We start from the raw sequence: 23,643 nt of genomic DNA, 5'->3' as shown, positions 1-23,643 counted from the left end.
TGGTAGCATACCACGCTGGGAGGAGAATGAGCAGGTGGAATAAATCCTTGAAGCTACAACTGATGTTATTAGTAGTGCAATAGTTGTTGCAGACAAGAGGAACAGGAAGACCTGCTATTGCCAGTCTGAGGAAACTCAGGTTGCTACCTGTTTGTCTCCTAAGAAATCGCTATTAAAAATTAAGATAAATGCCTTATGCATGTACTGAGTTAAGCAAATGCAGACAGTATGAGGAAGATTGCCTGTTGAAAAGGTTGAATGTGAATAGCAAATGACGCATTACTTGTAGCTTATGATCTATGATTATTATTTACCGGTATGTTTTAAACTAGATTAACATAACTGGTGAATGAAACTGATTTTGATTTGTTTGTTGTAACCAGAATGTAATTCACTTTTGTGTGATGCAGCAGTTGAGGTAGCACAGTGGCTAAAGCTCCATTCCTAAGTCTGAGAGTATAAACCCCACTAAAATCAGTACTTACTTCTGAGTAAAGATATTTAGAAATGCAATGTATGGTTTCAATTATAAACATACTAGGGAGTAAATCATAATAGGGAGTAAACATACTAGGGAGCATTATTGAATGTGTTTGAACTTGCTTCTGAACAAATATGCATGGGACTACAATGTAAGTCTGCGATCCTGTGCACACTTATTTTGGAGGAAACCCCATTGAACTCACATGAGAATGGCTGTAGCTCCTTTGTAAAACACATGGTTTGCATGCAGAAGGGCATCTCCAGGCAGGACTGAGAGAGACCCTGTCTGAAATCTGGAGAGTCGCTGCCGGTCAGTATAGGCCAGGTGTGAGGAGACTGTCTGCGGACAAAAGCCAGCTCCCGCAGCCTGAAGCAAGATGACCATAGTCGCCTTTGACTGGATCTAACTGTCCAGGGGTCACTTACCTTTTAGCTATAGATATAGATACACACACACACACACACACACACACACACATTACTGTTCACCTTTTTATGTGCACAGCTTCTTTGAACTAGAATCTATTGCACCATATATTTAATGCACATTACCAGTGGCAGATTTACGTATAAGCTAAACAAGCAATAGCTTAGGGCCCCACTCTCTTGCCCCCCATTTTTTTTGAAGGAACAAAAAACAACAAACTGGATTTACATTTCCAAAATATAACACAAAAAACAAATAAAATAAAACCTACATACAGCAACAGTGTTTTGTGTTATGTAGGCTCCTATGATGTAAGATAATGGGCCCTGCCTGCTAGCCTGCTCCCTAAAATATCACCGGTTTGCTCATTTCTAAATATAGGATGCCCATAAATTACCATATACCATATACTCAACAAAAAAACAGCAACAATTTGTTGTTGACAAAGGACAGCTGGACAAAGGGCCCCATTACCTTCAGTAGCTTAGGGCCTCATCAAACCTAAATCCGGCCCTGCACATTGCCACCACCATGCCACAATAATTTTGGGAACTGTAGTTTTCCAGGGTCTGAGAAAGGCCATTCTGCGAGGGGTAAACTATAATCCTCTTCCAAAGCCCTTTAAGTTGGTAGCCTTTACTTCCGCCTGCGGCAGAGAGTTCCATAGTACAGTGGTACCTCGGGTTAAGTACTTAATTCATTCTAGAGGTCCGTTCTTAACCTGAAACTGTTCTTAACCTGAAGCACCACTTTAGCTAATGGGGCCTTCTGCTGCTGCCATGCCACCGGAGCACGATTTCTGTTCTTATCCTGAAGCAAAGTTCTTAACCTGAAGCACTATTTCTGGGTTAGCGGAGTCTGTAACCTGAAGCGTATGTAACCTGAAGCGTATGTAACCCGAGGTACCACTGTATTAACTATGTGCTGTGTGAAAAAGTACTTTTTCTCTGTCTTGAATTTCCTATGCTTCCTCCTCGTTGGATGTCCAGGATCTCTACTGTTAGGAGAAAGACTTTTATCTGTCCTCTTTCTCCAGCCCATGCATCATAAACTCCTACTGTCTCACTTCTTGTTCAGCTTTTAAACTATAAAGTCCTAAACGCTTCTAACTTCCATTACAGGAAAGTTGCTCTACCCCGACCCGTTCCCCCGATTACCGGTATTTTGGTTGCCCTTTTCTGAGGCTTTTCCAGTTTCACAATAACTAATATCCTTTTTTATTTTCTAAATTTTTTTTTTATTAAAGCTTTCTTAGCTTTCAAAAATTCTCGCACTGTCTCTCTTTTTCCCCCAAGTTGTGTTTTCTACAGATCAGCTACATTTGTTGTGAGACATTTAGTGTTGCATGCAGTATTAGGTTGGGAAGGAAAGGGGGACGGTGTGGGGATGGTGCATGTGGTGCGGCGGCAACGCTTCTATTTTTCTACTTAGTGTGCGTGTGGGGTTTGGTGTCAGCGTCACTTGTGAACAACAGCCTTTTCGAGGCCGCAAACGGTATTCCATATGCGATGACGCCATGGATTAGCATAAGGGTTTTGTGATCTCGGCAGGAGGAGCCCCACCTCCTCGCCCTTCTGCCCAGGCGCGCCCCCCTCCCCACCCACGAGTCAGCTGGGCCTCGCCCACACCCTTCTCGCTCGCGACCGCCGTTTCCATAGCAACGGCCCAACATGGCCGCCACGTCGACGTCGTGACGCTACGGCCAAGCGCGACCGGGCCTGTCAGCGGCGGCCCCTCTTCTTGTCTGGGTCGGCTCGGCCTGCCTTCGCTGCCGCCATGCTGGTGCCCGTCTTCACGCTCAAGCTGAACCACAAGATCCTGCCGCGCATGGTGGCGGTGGGCAAGTACGACGGCACCCACCCGTGTCTGACGGCGGCCACGCAGGCCGGCAAGGTAACGCGAGGACCGGCGCCCCCCGCCTGGTGGGTGGTGCGGGCTGCGGGGCTTAACTTCCCCCGGCCGAGGCTCCTCCGTTTCGGATGGCCCTTTTCCTTTGGAAAGCCTGTGCAGTAGGCGCATATTCTGCAAAAACGCCCACCTCCCCCCGCCCCGCGGCTGTTTCACAGAAGAAAATGCAAAGCGTGTACTTGATATATGTGTACCCTGTGTGTGCAGTTTCGAGGAATGCAAGGCAGAATGCAATTCCTCCCTTCCATTTTCCTCCTGCAACAACCCTGTTAGGTGGCCGTGGGCAGGACTTGGGCCAGAGGCAGAAGTCATGAGCCTCACGCAGCAGGATGAGCAAGAGAGTCCCAAATGCAGCAGGGCTAGCTTATCCCTTTTCAAGTGTGGGGGTAGCTTTAAGGTCATGGAATTTAGAGTCCCTGGGCTTCCAGGCAAGTGTTTATTAAGGGATCGGTGCTCCTTAAGCATACCTTTCTATATTTATTTTATAGTGTCCACAAAGGAACGTGGGACGCAGTCTTACGTGAGTCAGACCTTTTGTGTCCATCTAACTCAGTCTTGTATCTGCTGAGTGGCAGTCACTCTCGGTTTCGGGCAGAAGTGTTCCTTTTCCCTACCTATAGATGCCTGGGGTTGAATCTGGGCTTTTTTGCATGCACGTCAGATAGATGCTTTACCACTGAATTATGTTCCTTCCCAAAACATCCTTGTCATTCCCCCTCCCCCGCAACCCTCAAATTATTTTGGGTTTATCCTTTCTGAACAAAATCCAGTAAGGAAAAAAGACCTGTTGCCAGCATCCCATTTGTAATTCTCAACAACCTGTTGTATGCTATTATGCCCCTGTTCTGGAAGTGCTGTGAAATCACTAACAGTAGTCTTTGCCAGTGATCAGCATGCCAAGTGAGAGAATTGAAACTGCTTCTCCCCAGTCTTAGACCAGCACTGTATAACCACTACTCTACAGTGCCTTGACATCATCCCACAGATCACTTAGGAATGCCATCTCTTTTAACTGCTACACATTGTCAAGATCTCCCTGGTGCTGCCGTTTTTATTTACTTGGCAATCACCTGTGTGGCCCTGATTTAAAAACCAACGAGATCTTATGTTGTTTAGGTTAAAGATGCATCCCCAAAGCATAATTGCCAAGCACTTCAAAATGCACCTTAGCAGCTGTAATTTGCCAAATGTGTTAAGGATATGTACTATAGTGCCTTGGTGTTCATGTACATTCATTTACAGAGATGTATGCTAGCGGCTGTGATCTTTCAGATATTGCTGAACTACAGCTTCCGTCCCAAACCACTGACCACTCTGCTTGAGACTGATGGAGTCTTAACAGCATCTGGAGGACCACGTGTTCCCTATCCCTGCCCCAGAGATGCTAGGAAGGGAGTTCAGTTTTGAAGAAGGAACTTTCTGTTGGGGTTATTTCTGTCCCCAATGAAGTGACTCTATAAGGTGTGGGTACCTCTGAGCACATTTAGAGTGCCTTATTTTTGCCATTAACTAATGATGTCTGTAAGCTGTTTCCAGGTATGTCTCTGAATGCCACTTGCTGGGGAATAACAGCTGGAGAGGGCTATTGCCTCATTTCCGTGCACGTGGGCTTCCCATCAGTGTATCTGCTTGGCATTTGTGGAAAACAGAATGTTGGACTAGACAGGCCTTTGGTCTGATCCAGAGGGGCTCTTCTTGCATCATGAAAAAACAACACCATTGTTTACTGTTTTCAAATTTCTGTCTCCCCACCCCCAGGTTTTTATTCACAATCCTCATGCACGTGGCCAGCGTATTGGTGCAAACCGTTTAGTGCCCAGTGCCCAGGATGCTGATATTTCTCTTCTGAACATTAATGAGGCAGTCAGCTGTTTAACTGCAGGACAGCTGAACCCCGACCTTGGCTGCGATTCCCTTCTCATTGGCACACGGACCAGTTTGTTGGCATATGATGTGCACAACAATGCTGACTTGTTTTATGCAGGGGTAAGTTAATTCCTCTTGTTTGTCCTTTTCCCCCCTGCCCTCCCGCCCTCAGTGTTTAAGCAGTTTGAATACTTGAATTTATTCATAGAATGCAGTGGGACTGGACCAGTGTTTTTCAAACTTAATCAGTCTTTGGGCTACACTTTGCACATTGACTTGTATGCTGAGAAACTCCAACTTGTTGCACAGACTGTGGAGACATTGTTTAAGGCAGGAGTAAGGAATTTCAGTCCCAGGGGCCAGTTGTGACCCTCCAGCCCTTAAGACTCTCTCAAGGTCACACTCTTAACTAGTCCTGAGCTGCGCCTTTAAGTATTTTTGGCTGGAATGTGTTAATTGAACCTTTACAATGCCTCTTGCTTGCCTGGATGGAGGAAGGTGTGTGTAGAAGCCTCTTGTGTGGCTGGGATGTTCCCACAATACAAAGGTAAGAGTTGTACCTCTTCTGCCTGCTTCTTGCCTTTTGCTCTGCCCACCACTAGTACGTGGTCCCCAGAAATGTTCCCCTACCATTGATCTAAGGCATACATTCAAAGAAAACACTAGTCTGGCCTTTTGGGCCTCACTGCTGCTCTGTGTGAACTGAGCGCACACCCAACACATCCAGTACACTCCCTGTAGTTGTACATTGAAAAATAATATTAGTCGCTATGGGCATAAGGTTTTCAGGGAAGAATGTCCACTATTACTGATTGTCTGTCTTAGGAACCCTCTAAAAACTTCAAAGGGATCCTAGGAATCCTCTGAAACACAGTTTAATGGGGATTGCTGTGCTGTCGCTCTGGAGTCAGAGAGTTTAAGCCCAAGAACATGGGCATGACATGGTCACTCACAGTCACTCTTAAGGCTGCGGTACCTAAAGATTCCCTTTTTACCATGTATCATTTAATATAACATAGATTTTACTGTTTTCTTTTGAAACCTGAAATTGCCTGGTTCTGAACATTCTCGTTTACATAATATGCTTCTCTGTGCATTGTCTGCAGAGGGGGCAGAGTTACTATATTTCTATATTTTTTCTTTGAAGGTACCTGATGGAGCAAACGCGATAGTGCTTGGAACCTTAGGAGATATTTCTTCACCTCTTGCTATTATTGGTGGGAACTGTTCCTTGCAAGGCTTTAATCATGAAGGAAAAGACCTTTTCTGGACGGTGAGGGCAGTTTTATGTTTTTGGTATTGGACAATATTTATATTTCACTTAGTGCAGCACAGCATCCAGTGTAGCCAAACCAGTCACACTACCCTAAAACCGCCTCTGGTGGAACTGAAGGCCTCTCTGAGGGGGAGTGGCCTTAGCCCATCTGAGCCCAGTCAGTAAGAGAACCTGTGCACGGAAATGGCAGCTCCTTTCCATTAGCAGCTGCTTTTCCAGCCCATTGGGGCTTTTCACCAGCCTCTCCCCCCCAAGTGGCCCACTCTCCCTTATTATGCATCTTAGCTACTTTCACCTGGCCAAGTAGAGCAAGGGTAAGCAAACTTTTTCAGCAGGGGGCCAGTCCACTGTCCCTCAGACCTTGTGGGGGGGGGGGCGGACTATATTCTGAAAAAAATAAATGAATGAATTCCTATGCCCCACAAATAACCCAGAGATGCATTTTAAATAAAAGCACACATTCTACTCATGTAAAAATATGCTGATTCCTGGACCATCTGCGGGTTGGATTTAGAAGGCGATTGGGCCAGATTTGTCCCCCAGGCCTTAGTTTGCCTACCCATGAAGTAGAGACACTGACAGTGGGCTCTTTATACTCTTTCCACCCCCTCCCAAGAATAGCTACTGGAGACTACTGGAAACTTCACCATGCATCTTAGTGCTCATGAAAATTAGCTGGCTGAAATGTTGAAGAGGGGAACCTTCACAGAGTCTCTGTGGCTGTTAATCCGTGTGTGTGTGTGTGTGTGTGAGAGAGAGAGAGAGAGAGAGAGAGAGGAAAAAAGAAGGGGTTTGTGGAGATTAAATACCTCTTTTGTCTGTATCTTGCAGTGTGTAGCTGTGTATAATAAAGGGAAGCTCTGCCTATAGCCCTTTTGGGAAGGAAGACTTTGCCTATACTTGTGCTGTGCAGAGACACTGTTGCTGGATGTTCAATCCTTACTCAGTCCAAGATACTAGCTAGCAACATTTAAAATGTGCTGTTAATACAAGAATTAGTGTGAGGCTAAATAAGTAGAGACACTGCCATTTTAAAATTTTTGATTATAGGTCACTGGTGACAATGTCCGCTCCCTGGCATTGTGTGACTTCGATGGTGATGGAAAGAAAGAGGTAAGTGGTTTTGTTTTGTGTGTGTGTGTGTGTGTGTGTGTGTGTTGCAGGAACTTGCTTATATCTTTTCTTGAAGAAGCAGATTTTGCATCTATGGCCCTTGCTTTATGTGACCTGCTGAGGCGCCCCTAGTGGTAATGTTTTGAACTGTGTGTCTCAACAACTTTCCCAGCCTATCCCCTTCCCAGGGCAGGAATGCAAGCAGACTTGCTGGAAGAGCCATGCATGTGAGGGCAGAGCACCCCACTGATCTCTCCCTAGGCAAAGGGAGTGTATCCTTGTAATCTAAAGCCACATTTTTCATGCACTAAGTTATACTTATACCTGTGCTGTGCAGTTTGGTAGTTAGAACTGACATTCCTGATCTGACATGTATTTTAATAATTGGTTGTAATACTTAAAGTTCAGGGTCAGTGAAGAACTCTGTCCAGAAATTGGTTCCCTAAATACCTTAGGGTCTGGTCATGAGTTACTTTGCACTGCACTTTCATTCATGGATGTAATGAACCTCATGTTGAGCTGACCACTTCCAGAAGTTGCTGCAGCCAAGATCAGGGATATATTTCAGAGCCTAAGTGTTTTAAGAAGTTGCTGAAGCTATGATCTAGAAGATACCAGCTCACATATTACATTAGCCATGTGAGTAGACAGTCCTTTTGAGTAAAATAGAGTAAAAATGTGAGTAAAATGAGGTAGCACACACAGGCTCTTAAAGCTGCAGAGAAAGTGGGCTCAGATTTCTGGACTTGGGTTTCTAAGACTGGGTTGGTTTGCCAGGGAGACTGGTTCTTGTGGGAAGGTGATACCATGTATTAAATGTTTGTTGTTCTTTTTTTTTTGTTTAGCTGCTCGTTGGATCTGAGGATTTTGACATTAGGGTTTTTAAAGAAGATGAGATTGTGGCAGAAATGTCAGAGACTGAGGTAAAGGGAAATAGTAAATTGGAAAAAAAATGTGCCAAAGGATTTAATATGAATAGGAAGATAAGAGAAATATGTGAATGTGGTATTACAAGATGGTCACACCATTTTTGACTCTAGAACAGTTTCTTCAAACAGATGAGAAGTGTTTTAAGATTCTTATTTTATTTATTACTTCCATGGTAATCATTCCTGCCTCAACAGGCTCCTTTGATGCTACCTCCTTCAGGTAGTTGCTTTGCCTGAGGTCTTAATTGAGGAAAGTAATAAGGGATTTGGGGTGGAAATTCCCATCATTACTTCGATTGGTTCCCTCTCCCAAGGTTGGTAACAAAGTGGGAAACTTGCCTGATCTGAGCAGGTATTACTTTGAGAGTTTGGATATGTAGCTTTCATCCTAGGAAGACATTGTACTACAAAGTGGCTTGGTGCAATCTTGTCCTTTTTGGAGGAAGATTCACAGCTCTGTTCTTCTCACACCCCTTCCCCCAGGCAAGTCATTGCATCTCAGTTGGTAATCAGGATGGAGCAGGGGGCTGGATTTGACCCAGGAACCACTGGCAGCTGATCCTTATTCAATATGCCTTTTCTTTCAGAAGCAGCCCAAGTGGGTTGGCCCTCATCTTGGAGTCTGACTCAGATGATTCTAATACAACTGCTTTCAGTCAATTTAAAATGGGGATTGAAAAAAAGAACAAACTCAGCAGAGTACAAAATGGGTGGTCTAGTTTCAAGAGCTGCAAGCCATCAGACTTATGGCAAGAGCAGTCTGTCTCTTTCCCCAGCAGCCAGCTAGGCAGGGAGAAAGATGGAGGGAAGATTGAGAGAAAGGGAGAAGGAGGGGAGAGCAGGTGAGGAATGGAATGTCCCTGTCCACTTTTGGCTTGGGCCCTGCATACAGTTGGCATGTGGCCTCCAACAGATTACATGGGGAGAAGCTGTGGTTCTGTGGTAGACCAACTGCTTTCCAAATAGAAGGTCCCAGATTTGATTCCTGGCATCTCCAGGTAGTGATGGGAATGTCCCCTGCCTGAAATCCTGCAGAGCTTCTGTCAGTCAGTGTAGACAACGCTGAGCTAGGTGGACCCAGGGGTTTGACTCAGTATATGTTCCTACCTCTCAGGGCCTGACAGGAAAAGAAAAAGTTGCCCACCCTGGCAGAATTAGCCTCAGCAGAATGCATTTTGAATGTACTGTTGGCATTTGTAAACTGAATCTTGCTGTGATAGGCTTGTCAAAACAGCTTAGTTAATGAATGTGAATAGCGCCAATATCCTACAAATTTAGCTGAAGGGTATCAGGTTGATAGAAGTGGTTTGGCTTATCCAACTATTTACTGTTTTGCTGTAGCAGGTGTTGCTAAACTGTTCCCTTCCTTTCCCAGACTGTTACTGCGCTAACCCCGATGTGCAGCAGTCATTTTGGCTATGCCCTTTCTAATGGAACAGTTGGCATTTATAATCGGACAGCCCGCTACTGGAGAATTAAAGTTAGTATGATCACACTGAAAACAAGAAGGAGTAAAGTCAGAAATGTGTGTGTGTGTGGGGGGGCATTTGGGGGCATCCAGTTGCAATGAATGAATGCTATTGAGGCCTGCTTGTCAAGTTCATCATGAAAATGTTATGTTGGATTATAACACTTTTATTACAGTCAAGTGGTATATAAATCTTGTGAAGTAACTAAAAAAACCGTCTAGCTTATACAGTGGTACCTCTGGATGCGAACAGGATCCGTTCCGGAGCCCTGTTCGCATCCTGAAGCGAACGCAACCTGTGTCTGTGTGGGTCGCGATTTGCCGCTTCTGCACATGCGTGTGACGTCATTTTGAGCATCTACACACACGAGCGGCGAAACCTGGAAGTAACGCGTTCTGTTACTTCCGGGTCGCCGTGGAGCGCAACCTGAAAACGCTCAACCCGAAGCTACTTCAACCCGAGGTATGACTGTACACATTAATAGTTTAGCTTTGCATATCTGTTAGTGTAACCACAGCAGCTCTGACTTACCCCACAGAGTTGCAGTAGGGATGAATGAAATGATGCATATGGAGCACTTGAACACTTGAGAAGTGCTATATAATTTATCAGTGCATTTGTATAGTCCTTTCTGAATGTTCAAGGCACTTTATATATGTTACCTCAGTCATCCATGCGTCAACTCTGTGGGGCAGGATAGTAGCACTCTGTCTGGTTGGTGGGGAGGAGAGCGCATGTGTGCTGCTTGTCTGGAGCTACCCAGTGAGCTTGTAGTAGTTGGCAAAATTTGAACCTAGGATTTCTCTTGGCCTTGGCTGCTATGCTACATTAGCAGCTCCCCACCATTAGATGTGTGAAAAGCTTAAAGTTAGTTCCAGGAACTTGCTTGACTTAATAGTTTTATTTTCCCCTCCCTCCAGTCTAAAAATCAGGCAATGAGTATACATGCATATGATATCAACTCTGACGGGGTGTGTGAGCTGATCACTGGCTGGTCCAGCGGGAAGGTGAGCTTATGCAACAGTTGTCATTTATGCACTTCTCCCTCCCTTTTACGAGTGTGATGCTTCCTTCCAGCTAGATGTCACCAGGCCTTAGCCAGAGACCACTACAAGATACTGCTGGCATTGTTTGGAATTTTGTAGCTAGATAAATCATCTCCTGCTGTTAGAATATGTAGTAGGCAAATCTTCATAGACTTTTTAAATGGATTTTTTTTCTTTTGGCTGCTTCCCCCCTACAAAAAAGTGACTATTTTTTGTTAAAGATTATGAAGAGGAAAGTTGTTGAAGTACATATGCAGAAGGGCAAATGACCCTCAGGAATGATTTTGATGTGAACTGATTGAAGTTTTGTATACCTAGAAACCCTGTAAAACATGTAGTTTTGAACAGAAATTTCCCATTTTAAAAAAGCCTTTCCTCTATAACAATGTGAATTAGAGGTTTTTAAAAATACATTAAAACTTGGGGTTCTCAGGCTCTTTATTACAGGCAATGTTTTGTGGTAGTCATGCAGCCTTGATATTAAGGATTTTAGGCTCCAGTCCTAAGCCTAAGAGTCTCATTTATACCCGGTAGGACTTACTTCTGGATAGAATTAACATGGTTAATTCACCCCCTCATTTTCTTTTAATCCTGACTTGGGGAATGTTTTGTGTTACAGGTTGATGCACGTAGTGACAGAACTGGAGAGGTCATCTTCAAGGATAATTTTGCTTCCTCAATTGCAGGAATTGTGCAGGGTGATTATCGAAAGGATGGCAATACAGAGTTAATCTGCTGTTCGGTTGATGGTGAAGGTAAGAGCATCAATCCCCTTTGCAGGTTTAAGGCCTTTTGTCTAATATGAGTTGGAACTGTGTGACTGTTTGTATTAAATTAGAAATGTTTTGTTGCTCCCAGAGCAACCAGATATGTTGTCTAGCTTGCCAAAACCAGTTTTCTAAGTCTTAGGGAGTACAGAGGACTTGGGATGAAATTGGATAGAATTTACACTGGATCTTGCAGCATGCAGCTGTTTCATGCAAGCACTCATCCCTGTGTTTTCTGTGTGGAACATTGGTGCACAGCTGCAAGTTGTATGCTTTAGCATGTTGAGGGGAAAAAAAACCCACAAGTTGGATGCACTTGCACTTAGCTCCCACTGAAATCAATGGGACAGATTAACTCACCATTAACTTTCTGCATTGGTTCCTGTGACACCTAAATTTAGCTGACAGTCTGGTTGTGTTTATGCAGGCAAACATTATACATAAGATACTTGGGGATACCACGCAGTTGTATGTTATTTACTTTGTTTCTGCTCTTTAACTGGAGTCTCTCACTTTCTGCATGTGTGGGAGGGAGGCCTTGGACCAGGTCTTGTCATACTGCAGAGTGATTGTGGCAGTGGGCAGGAACTTAATGGGTTGGAAATGAAGTCTGCAGCCTGCTACCTTTTTGGAACAGGGGCTTGCTTTATGATGGTGTTCTTTGGACTGATACATTGACTTCCATGAATTCTGTACTTCAAAAGGAGTTGTTTTAGTTTTCCTTTTTTTCTAATGAGTTGTTCTTGTGTAGTGACAACTTTTCTCTGTCAAGAGCCCCTCTAGGTAGCCCGGCAAATATTTTTGCTTTGCTTTTGTGCAGTGCGAGGCTACCTGCCAGCTAGCCAAGAGATGAAGGGGAAACTGATGGACACCAGTGTGGACCAGGACCTGATTAGAGAGCTTAGTCAAAAGAAACAAAATCTCCTGCTTGAGTTAAGAAATTATGAAGAAAACACAAAGGTATTACTGAGTGAGTGGGAGGGTCTGATTCTGATCGCAGTTCAGAGTAAAACCTGACTATCCCTAGCACAAGCAGTTGGGTACAACTTAAAAGAGAACCGACTAATCATCTACCGTATTCCAACATTAGAGACGACCCTGCCTCTTACTTTATTTAGACGTTCTTCCTGTTTTGTAGAGAGGAACTGGAGAATGAGTGATAAAACATCTAGAACAACTGATTAAATTTAGCTGATCAGGGAGGTGAATTAAGACCTCACAAGTCCAGTGCTAAACTGGGGTTAATAAGCAGTTTAAACTTGACTTAGCATTTCAAAGCAGAGTAAAACATGGTCATATGTTTGGACAGAAACAAACTACAAATCCTCATTTGCACATAACGTTAAACTAGTGCTGTCCTTTGTTGTCTCCCCACAAAGTGGAGCAGGGTGGGCACAATTTGAGCAGTACATGTTCTGGGTAACCTATTGTTTTGTTTTTGACTGTGGCTTACCACTACATGTGAACAGGGTTGTTGTCAAATAATAGAATGTTAGCACTATTTTCTTAGAAAGTAAAAAACAAAACAAAAAAAAACAACAGAATTTGATGATTACATAAACAAAACCTGCCATATTCTAGAAAATGACAGTGCTCAGCGGCTCCCATAAACATTACAGAGCATTATTACAGGTCACATGGAGGCCTTCCTCTCCACCTCAAATGCAGTGAACACTATGATAGTAGTCCTGCCTTCCACACACACTGGGTGACCTGTGTCCTTGTAATGGCTCTCATGTCCTTTTGCTTCATTCTTCCTCCTGAACTTTTCTGTGGTCTTGTCTCTATTCAGAGATACTTCAGTTATAGTCAGGTCAGAAGAAGAAGTTGGTTTTTATGGCTTAATAGGGAGAGGAGATGACAGAAGAAGCTCTCTGCTGACAGCTGCAGAACAGGAGTGCTTTCTCCTAATGGAGAGTTGGGGGTGTGTGGAGAAGAGAGAGAGGATATCACTTATTGGTTGGGTCTGGGCATTCTTGCTGTTGCTGTCCAGTGACCACATGATGCACCTCATGATGCACCAGGAAACAGGCAGCTGCTTTCACAAGGGTATATGTGACTTCATGGAGTACAGTGGTACCTCGGGATGCGAACGGGATCCGTTCCGGAGCCCCATTCGCATCGCATCCCGAAGCGAACGTAACCTGTGTCCGTGCGTCTGCGCGTGCACGGGTCACGTTTCGGCGCTTCTGCGCATGCGCGTGATGTCATTTTGATGGTCTGCACATGCGTGCGCCGCGAAACCCGGAAGTAACGTGCTCTGTTACTTCTGGGTCGCCGCGGAGTGCAACCCGAATTTGCCTAACCCGAAGTGTATTCATGGTATGACTGTATTTGTCTGCAGTCAGAGAAACAGGTGGTCAATTGACCAGTATTCCAACACCAAAAAGAAATGTGGAATTTCTGGCCATCTAAATAAGGGTTGTTGATGCAGAACAGCAGATCAGAAGCAGCAACTTTTGGTAGTATTGACTGGGTTTACATTTCCTGGGTTCACATTTCCTTTGGGGAACTCCAGAAGGCAGCTTTAATAACCATCCAACCCTGATGTCAGAGCTATATGCCTCAGTAAAAGAAATAGAAGCAAAGCTAAAATATTCTGTGAATACTAATGAAAGCTGTTGCAATTCAATGCCTTTCCAGGACACGTAATCCAGTTTTGGATGTGTTTTGTTTAATCACTTCTGAAATTACACTCGCAAATAATCCAGCTTTTGAAATGGTTGAATTTGGAATCATGTTTTACAGCAAGTGGAACTGAACACCCAAGTGAATGAGATGGATGGACAAAGGGGTGTGATTCCTGCAAACACTCAACTCCAAACAGCACTCTCGGTCAATCTGGGCTCAGATAGTGAATCTGCTCACGTTGAATTATGTATTTCCACGTCCAATGGTGAGAAAGGCTTAGTCCAAAAGCTTATTTCCATAGGTTAACCTATGCTTTCTAGCTCTTGTTTCAGCTCTTTCCAGTCCTGAGGTGCATATTTCCTTCTGTTTGGATCATTTCTCAGATTGGCATGCAGGAGGCCTCCATGATACATGGAAGAGCAGCTTTTCAGCCTTTAAGCTTTCTCAGCTAACCATACATGGAATATATCGTATTTTTCGCCCTATAGGGCGCACCGGCCCATAGGGCGCACCTAGTTTTTTGGGGGGGAAATAAAGAAAAAAAATTATTTCCCCCCCAGGCGTGGGGCTGGGGCGAGGGAAGCCCGAGCTTCCCCCGACCCCAGTCCCCAGAACAGGCTGCTCTCCGCAAGCCGTGGGAGAGCTGCGCGAAGCCCGAAACCTCGGGGGCGCTGAGCTCAGCGTGCCCCAGGCTTCTGGGTGCAGGCAGCTCTCCGCAAGCCGTGGGAGAGCTGTGCGAAGTCGCGCAGCTCTCTCACAGCTTGCGGCGAGCTTCCTGAAGCCTGGAGAGCGAGAGGGGTCGGTGCGCACTGACCCCTCTCGCTCTCCAGGCTTCAGCGAAAGCCTGCATTCGCCCCATAGGACGCACACACATTTCCCCTTCATTTTTGGAGGGGAAAAAGTGCGTCCTATAGGGCGAAAAATGCGGTACATATATTTGGGCTACTTGGTCTGAAGAATGCTCATTATTTTAAGCTTTTAGCATCCTTTTGTGTTCGAAGATACAGGGTTCTGAAACCTTACTACACTGAACTACTCTTTGGCAAGAAGCAAGATTGTTTGGGAGGCATCCCACGTTGCAAAGATATATGGTTAGCACTAGGTGGCATAAGGGGCATATATGGCATAAAAGGCACAAGGCATATATGCCAAAAGGTAAAAGGCATAAATGGCACAAGGCATAAGGCTTGGAATAGCCCTGCTTTTTTCTTTTCTCTGCAAATGTTTGGACATCAGCACTCTAAAAAAGCAGAAAGTGACCCTGCTTCTCCTTTGGTTCCCTTTAATTGTTTCTGCCCTGTCCTAGAGAAGCTCTTCAGGCCTTGGGAGAGGGATGTTTAAGCACTCTAAATAAATAGCTATTGCTGTCTTTCTGATACTCACTGGAGAGTTTCAGTGAATCTTAGATGCTGTGAATCGCACCCTGAAGGGGAGTGTGTTCGTATGGTGTCTGTTTTATGAAGGTTAATAATATCTGGGTCATACACACCCTCATCACCTAAGCGCTAGTATATTTATTGCAAGCCCAAAGATTGGAAGGTATTGGAGAAAGAAGAGAAAATAATTGGTAATTATGAAGGATTCCAATAACAGTGGCTCCTATTGTACTTTTGTAGGATTCCTTCATAGTTGTCAGTTACTGTGTTGCTTTCATTGTCTTTAACTATGCAGCAGAGTTTGGCACAATATGGTGCACCATTAAATCTACATTATAGTACCCTCCTCCCCCTTGCTTAATTTTCAAAGCCATGCCAAAGAAAAGCCACTAATTGGTCAGGTCTTTTCTCCCTTTTAAGACACAATCATCCGAGCGGTGCTGATCTTTGCTGAAGGAATATTTGAAGGTGAGAGTCATGTGATCCACCCTAGTCTTCAGAACCTCTCGAGCCGCATTAAAATTCCCCTCACCCCTCCCAAAGATGTTCCAGTGGAGCTGAACATCAAGGCCTTTGTCGGCTACAAGAATAGGTAAGGGTGATGCTGGCAGGTAGATACAAAAGAGGCTTTATCTAGCTGTGTGTGTGTGTTTGACACATTTGCTTGAGCTGCCTGTTCACTATCACTTTGATGGGGTGCATCTTCACTCATGCTCTCTGCTTGGGGAACAGTACAGTCTAAATCATGTGGGTTAATAGTCTTTGCTTAGTCCTTTGAGCCCACAAATACCAGCTTCAGCATTTTCAATTTATATGCATATTTTAATGGGGAAGGTTTTGAACAATTAATCAGTACAGAACTGGATTATGTATATTGGATCTTTTCGTTCTTTTGGTGTTAAAGAAGTCAAAGCAACCTTTCCCCCTGCTGCAAAGTCATGCTCATGATCTTGTGGAATCTATTTGCTTGACAATTAGGATTCAAAGGAAGCTTTGGTCATGGCCTACAGTAGTCTGAGAAGGCTTCTGTCCTGAACATCCTTGTGTCTATCTCTCCCTTGCCCCTTCGTCTGTCTTGTCTTTTCCAAAATATTCTAAATTTGATACAAATCCAAATGAAAGTTTTGGAAATAATGTGTGCATCAGTAAAGTGCAACAGCCCCTCCCCCCTCATTTGGATGCTCTGCCATAGCAATCTCATATGAGATACTGACTTATCAGCATCTTTAACACAGAAGCAAATTGGCTCTAATCCTACTTTCTTTGATACAGAAAAGTCAGATCTGTGAGGTATAAAGCACTCTGTTCTGCTGCTGCTTTGCATTGCCTGGGTGTGGCTTGGGTTTTTAGTGCCAGGTATATACAATCCTGACAGTACAGGAAGGAAATGGACATAATCACACATTAGGAAGCAGTAAGGATTATAGAAGTTGGAATCGGTTTGTGGGCACATGGGGAGAAGGAAGGGATAATGAGTTGTAAAGAGCAAAACAGAATTCTCTCTTTGACCAGTGAGAACCCCTGCTTGCCTCAGAATCTTGAACACATACTCCCATCACCCCTTAAAATATATCTGTGTATCCCTGAGGTCTAGAAACTTGCTCTTTTTTAAAAAAACAAAAGCTCAGGTTTCCAGGACTTTGATACATATTAGAGACTTTAGCAATAGTTTCTATTAAATCATTACTCTGTATTCTACCTGGTCAACTTTGTTAAGTAGTTCTGTATACTTCTGTTGTAGAGTGCATGATTGGGCAAACTGTTGTGGATACTAACATGAAAGTGGATACTAGCATGTAACTTAGAATAAAAGAAAAATAAGCTGGAGCTCATCATTGTTTTCATTTCCAGATCAACTTTTTGTGATGCTACCCAGTGCAGGAACTGGGGCTTTGGAGAATTCTGTAGCAGGGATCATGAATTATTTAGGTGCATTTTTATGCCAGAAACCATGTGATACCAGCTGAGTCCTCTTGATTGTTCTGTTGGGTGTCTTTCCAGCATGCAATTCCATGTCTTTGAGCTGTCAAGGCAACTCCCTCGCTTCTCAATGTATATTCTGAGTAGTCCAGACTCTGCTCCTGGTCCTTTAAGCTTTGTACGATTCACAATCAGTGAGAGGGTGCAAACAGTAAGTCTTCAATTCCTTTCTCAACCCCGATGTAGTTAATACTTTAAATGTGTATTTATTAATTATTTTACTTCTTTTATGAATCACTTCCCATCAGGCACCCCAAAGGGATTTACAGTAACATATATATATATATATATATATATATATATATATATATATATATATATAATTTCATATGTGGAAAGTTAAAACAGTTGCATATATAACATCAGTTTAAAAAACAATTATAAATATTAGAACACTTTGAAACAACAGTAGCATATACATAAAATCAGTTCCAATCCAAGGCAGAGATTAACTGGGATTTTTTTTTTTTAGAATAAAGCTCTTATTTAGATCCCTGTTCTCATCACAGAGTTACAATTCCCAGTTGAACTCTGAGAATTTTAGCTCTGTGAGAGGAAAAAGGGTTGTCTTAACAATTCTCTTTTTTTTTTAATAAATTTTTTATTGGTTTTTCAACACATATTAAAAGACAATACAACACAATACATAAACAAACAAACATATAAACATGTATAATTTCTTAACCTTTTTTTCCCTTAAACCTTCTTTCTTTTTTTTCTTTTTTATAAATTTTTTATTGGTTTTTCAACACATATTAAAAGACAATACAACACAATACATAAACAAACAAACATGTCTTAACAATTCTCAGCACCCTTACAGCTTCAGAATTCTTTGGTTTGAAGTGGTATCATAGTGCTTTATATGCATGGTGTGAATATTGTGTTACTGGCATCTCAAGCTACATTTAGTTCTTGGGTAGCAGATACAGTACCGCGCCCAAGTAGACAGTAGGCCAGTGGTGTTAGGCAGCTTCATATGTTCATATCTGTTCACTCAGTGCGATATACAAATGTTATGAATTTAACCTTTTCTCTGGTTCTTTAAATGTCTTCCTGTTAATTTTGCCTCCTGTTTTGTGGCACTGGGAAAGGACCTGATTGGTAGGTGCTAATACTTTGCTGCGGGGGAAGAGAGACAATTGGGAGAATGGGGAAGTCCCTTTCTCTGGACCAAATGGAAGATTTCATTCTGGGCAAGGGCATTCCTGCTCTACCGTTTATCTGCCTCCAGTTTATGAGCCAGTGTGGTGTAGTGGTTAAGAGCGGTGGACTCGTAACCTGGTGAACTGGGTTCGATTCCTCGCTCCTCCACCTGCAGCTGCTGGGTGACCATGGGCTAGTCACACTTCTCTGAAGTCTCTCAGCCTCACTCACCTCACAGAGTGTTTGTTGTGGGGGAGGAAGGGAAAAGGAGATTGTTAGCCGCTTTGAGACTCCTTCAGGTAGTGATAAAGCGGGATATCAAATCCAAACTCTTCTGCTTCTTCCTGCTTGAGGAAACGGCATAGCCTGTTTTATAAAAGAGGCAAAAAGGGGTGGCAGCAGATAGCAGCACTCTTGCCCATTGAGGATAATTTAAAAGAGAGAGAGGGGAGTGCCCAGGACACTGGTGTAGGTCAGATGCACACCTTGTACCACAAACCTGGTTGGAGATGTATCAGGGTGACCAGGTGCAGCTTTTGGGAGCAGGAATACAAAGCAGTTTAGGTAGGTCAGGCTGAGAGCTGAAACCTGGTATCATAAGCTCATTCCTAGCATCACCCCAGAGGTATAAGGCAGTCTGGAGGAGCAGGTGATCATTGCAGCAATGCTGCCTAAACTGCAAAATTTTCATCAGAAGCTTCCTGTCATTGACCTGCAAGACTCGGAGCAGGTTATTAGATAAACATAAAATATCTAGTCTGAGTGTGGCACTTGATAGCCAGTGGTGAGAGAGTGCAAGGAGTTGGTCCTGGATCCATTGATCCTGGTGCCACATCTGCCACTGATGCTCCTCTCATCAACATAAAAGGAGCCATTGTTCCTCTTGCTCCTCTCCCTTTTCCAGCAGCCCTACCCACTCCATGAGCCCTCACTAGCAGCTAAGGCTCCATCCCACTGTATCCAGAGCATAGCATAATCTGAGAAAAGGCCAGGCATTGATGGTGTTGGTAGGGGCAATACAGCCTGGATCCTTAATGATGCCCTGGTAGGTAAAACGCTTGAGTTTCCTCATATGCTCTCTGTTTAGAATGAATGCAGCTGCATGTTCTGCCTTAGGCTGGCATTCACAGTTTGCAGGACATGGAAAGCTGCACATCCTGGCTCCTTGTGCCAGGCGTGGTATATACGTACCACATCAAAAGAGCTTTGAAGCCTTTGTAGATTACTCATGTTGTGAATTTATGTTTCCAAGGTCATCATGTGGCTGAAACAAAATTTCCTGTTACCAGAGGACATGGTGATCCACAATGAGTCCTTTGAAGTCTGTTTTACCTCCCTGCGTGACGCGGGGCAGCTGTGCATCAAAATGAAGCCCAGTGGGGAGGTAACATTTTGCTTTGTGGTGTTGCAATTAGTTTTGTTAATAGGCACTGGCTTGGTCTTAGGGCAATGCAAAATCTCACCTAAGGTGCCCAAGCAGGGAAATGTTAGTTAAAGCAAATATAGCTCTTTTCTTTTTTCTTCTGTGTACCACAAATGACTAGTAGGCTAGTAAAAAACATTTTTGGTTAATTACTTTGGTGGACTTACTTGCAGAGGAAGGGAAATTCTGCCCTCCCCCAAAAGATTTTCTGCCATACTGCATTATTGGAACTATGTGGCAAGATTCTCAGGTGAGCACCGGAGTTGGTGACAGAGAAAGTGATGGGGAGAACTGCTCAAATGGGCCAGGCAGTGGTTTTCTACTGCCTCTTCATCTATTTGGTGATGATTCTTAAGTAATGTGTTGGAAGCCTCACAGTGGACAACTAGACATAAGGGTTGAAGTGGACAAAGAGGTTTGTCCCAAACAAGGATGGTGCTTTTTGTGGGGTCCTCTTAATGAAAGGCTGTTTAACCACTGCCTTTCTCCCTCCTCCCCTTTAAACTCTGCTGCTGTTACATGGGTCTGTCAATACACTCCCACCCAATTGAATGCTTAGGGCTACATCAGCTCTCAGCAATGATTCAGTCTCAGGATCAAGAGAATCCACTTATCCCTAGTGTTGTGAAGTGTTTGGGTTCATTCAGCATGGCATCAAGGCTCTGTTGTGTGAGAATTTTTCCTTGTGCAACAGAATGTTCTCCCCCTCTTCTGCCCCCCCCAAATCTCCAGAGCTGATTTTGGGACAGTATAGGGCATGCAGCAGGATGTAGTGGCAGAAGTCCTATTGTACTATCAGTAACCCTTGTGCTTGCAGAATTATTTATTTGCATACTATCCTCTGAAGCACTGGAGAGTGGTTCAAATCTGACATGTCTCTTGTTCTTTTTCTGGCCTGTTAGATCTCCATTAACACCGACAACATTGACTTGGCTGGTGACATTATTCAGTCAATGGCTGCCTTTTGGGCAATTGAAGATTTGCAGGTTGAAGCAGATTTCCCAGCATATTTTGAAGAGATGCGAAAGGCCCTAGTTGTCGTAAGTGAGAAAGAGTTTTCAAATGCTGCTGAGGGATACAATACGCTGGAAATAAACTTACACAAGTTGGAATGGATAGGAGCTAAGCACATCCTTGGTTTCAGTAGGCCTTGTGCAAGGGATGTTTTTGAGGAATTGCATGCAGAATATGTTGTTTATCCTTTTGCCTAAAACTGGGCGATCTGAAATGGGGAACTGGTCTATCTAGATAGTAGGTGAAACAGCACCGTGCTCTAGTTTCCCCCAATGTTTTGGAATCGACTGCTTCTCTCACAGTAGCCAGGCTATTCAGATCCATGCCTTCTGTTTGGAGAGTTTCTGTCTAATTTGAGACCTGCTTTTAACAAGAGAACAAGTTTCTAACATGGTTGAGGAACCTCTGGCCTGTCAACTCATGAGGCCATTTTCCCCAACCCATTCCCACTTGCCCATCAGCTGACATCACTCATGATGCCAACTAGTGGGTGCTAGGGTTGGTTTAAATCCTGCACTTGCTGTGTGTCCCTGTTCCCAGCAGTGAATAGCAGCATGCAAGCAAACAGAACAAAATTTCACTCCTGCTCATCAGCAGATCCCATGCAAACCTCTTCCAGAATCAGGAAGGGATTTGCATTGCAATTCCCTGCTGAAACAGAGTTTATTTCCGGGTGTTTTCGCAGGGTATTTTTACCCTTGATTTAGCAGGGGTTCCATAGAAAAAAATTGTTTGAATCTTGTGAGTCTACCTGATGTGTACCTTAGTTGCCCTAACATGTGACTGATGCTCCTTTGTAGGTGGATAATTCTCACACATTCTCTCAGAAGCTCACAGCTGACATGGCGGAGCACTCCAATCTCATTCGCAGCATGTTGGTTCGAGCAGAAGATTCACGCCTCATGGGAGACATGTAAGTTGGCTTTGTGTCATTTCCCCTCTATAAATATTTCTGACTAGCTATTGTTTTTCTGGCTCCAGGGTGCACAGCCTATTTTTGTGACTGTAACTTGTTTAAACTGTTTTAAATACTGTATTGTTGCGAGCCACCCTGGGATTTTCTGGTGAACGGCAGGTAATAAATCACATTATTGTTTGTTAATAATAATACTATGCAAACAATTCTCTTATCTAATTCACAAAATTTACTAAAGCAGTGTGCAAAATTTAAAACAACAATCTTAATAAACGTAAGAAACAAGAGTGCTTTGAGTACCAAGCATTTTCCAGTGCTATTGGCTGTCCCACTTGCTTGTTTAGCTTCTTCAGAAAACACGACAATTTCCTCTTCATGCGGCCTTGGCTCAAGTTTGCTTGTTCTGCTCCTTAGCAGACCCTTTATGTATGCCAGGGGTAGGGTGATGACGTAGCTCTAACCTATTACCTCCAGGAAGACTGAAGGTGGATACAGATCAAGTGGGTGGGAAGATTGAGGAGTCTTGAAATCTGCTGAGGTTTTTGGTACTGAAATTCCTAGGTCAGCAGAAGCTGTTCTTGGAGAGCATCCTGGCCAGTGTGAATAAATGGTTACTGTAACACACACATCTCAGAGCCAGGACCCACTTTTAACCCAAACATGCATTTGGGAGCCCATTTTTTTATTCTTTCATCATATATTTGTCATCTTAGTCACATTCCCTGTAACAACTGAATGGGATTGGTTCTGGGCAGTGATTGATTTCCAAGGCCTGTAAGTTACACTCTTTGTGTTTATTCCCACAGGAAAAATATGAAGAAGCGATACAAAGACCTATATTATCTCAACAGGGATTTGCAGTCCCAGTACAATATTCGCTGCAGCAATCACGCAGAACTTCTAAATAACCTCAAGGCAGTAAACCAGGCTATCCAAAGAGCAGGACGCTTGCGCGGTATGTACTTGAGAAGGGGTGGGGTGAACCAGCATTTTCCTTGTGCTCATGTCCTGCTTGCTGGAAAGATGAAAAAATGAGGGTGTTTTCAGGCAATGGCTACTTTTTATCTCAGCTTGGCAAGCCACAGGTTTTGGAAGTGGATACTCAGTTGGGAAAATAGCCAAAGGTCCACTATCTTGCCCCACTACATGCCTTCTTTTCCAGAGATGTATTTATTTGTAGTTCAAACAGACTTCAGACTTCTTCCAACACAGAGGTGTTCCCAAATTATGCAAAAGGAATGTGAAAAAGGAGGATTAGAGAGTATGGGATGGCAGTTTGAAATACAGTGGAACCTCGGGTTACGTACCGTCTTCCTTACGAATGCTTCGGGTAATGAGCTCCGCTAACCTGGAAGTAGATGCTCCCGGTTGCGAACTTTGCCCTGGAATGTGAGCGGAAGTTGCGTGCTGGCGGGAGGCCCCATTAGTGAAAGCACGCCTCATGTTAAGAATGGTTTTGGGTTAAGAACGGACCTCCGGAACGAATTAAGTTTGTAACCGGAGGTACCACTGTATCTTGAAAGGATGTAGGAAGGAAAAAGGTAGAGCACCTACTCACCAAGCTGCTTGAGGGAAGGGCATACTGGCATTTCCTTTCTACTGGCAATTAAATCTGTGTTAGTTTGTCATACGGTAAGAGCAGGGAAATTTGCTGAATATTTTTTTTGCAGAGCTTCTGTTTTGCTGTGAGGGTAACATTTTGGGAAGTGTGAAGTTGTTTCTCTGAAAGAACAGTGCTGTACTAGAAACAAAGCACTTGCAAAGAGAAGGATCTGGTTTCTTCTGGACATTGCCTGTACCTGTGATTCATCTTTCTTAAAGCAGCTGCAGTAGCCACTCTAAGACAGTTGAAAGGCAGAGGGCAATCTGCTCC

At 43.8% G+C, this 23,643-nt stretch overlaps 1 protein-coding gene across 2 annotated transcripts in view; it reads left to right on the top strand.

Moving 5' to 3' along the window:
• Positions 1-2,495: 2,495 nt before the first annotated feature.
• Positions 2,496-23,643, top strand: part of BBS2 (Bardet-Biedl syndrome 2) — a 22,683-nt gene continuing 1,535 nt past the window's right edge. The window contains exons 1-16 of one of the 2 annotated variants that reach the window (XM_083624882.1): positions 2,496-2,803; positions 4,577-4,804; positions 5,832-5,957; positions 7,011-7,073; positions 7,919-7,996; positions 9,378-9,482; positions 10,392-10,478; positions 11,137-11,272; positions 12,105-12,244; positions 14,033-14,180; positions 15,712-15,883; positions 17,293-17,422; positions 19,670-19,801; positions 20,743-20,880; positions 21,655-21,767; positions 22,577-22,725. In XM_083624882.1, coding sequence (XP_083481008.1) covers positions 2,687-2,803; positions 4,577-4,804; positions 5,832-5,957; positions 7,011-7,073; positions 7,919-7,996; positions 9,378-9,482; positions 10,392-10,478; positions 11,137-11,272; positions 12,105-12,244; positions 14,033-14,180; positions 15,712-15,883; positions 17,293-17,422; positions 19,670-19,801; positions 20,743-20,880; positions 21,655-21,767; positions 22,577-22,725 — 2,062 coding nt within the window. In that variant the 5' untranslated portion in view covers positions 2,496-2,686. Of the gene's footprint in view, positions 2,804-3,203; positions 3,339-4,576; positions 4,805-5,831; positions 5,958-7,010; positions 7,074-7,918; positions 7,997-9,377; positions 9,483-10,391; positions 10,479-11,136; positions 11,273-12,104; positions 12,245-14,032; positions 14,181-15,711; positions 15,884-17,292; positions 17,423-19,669; positions 19,802-20,742; positions 20,881-21,654; positions 21,768-22,576; positions 22,726-23,643 lie in introns of those variants that run through there. The other variant, XM_083624881.1, reaches the window with a different exon arrangement.

This window comes from Podarcis filfolensis, assembly GCF_964270895.1.
Source record: "Podarcis filfolensis genome assembly, chromosome: 8".
Taxonomy (NCBI): Eukaryota; Metazoa; Chordata; class Lepidosauria; order Squamata; family Lacertidae; genus Podarcis; species Podarcis filfolensis.
Note: the sequence above shows the minus strand (reverse complement) of the source record. Positions and strands in the feature narration are given on the sequence as shown.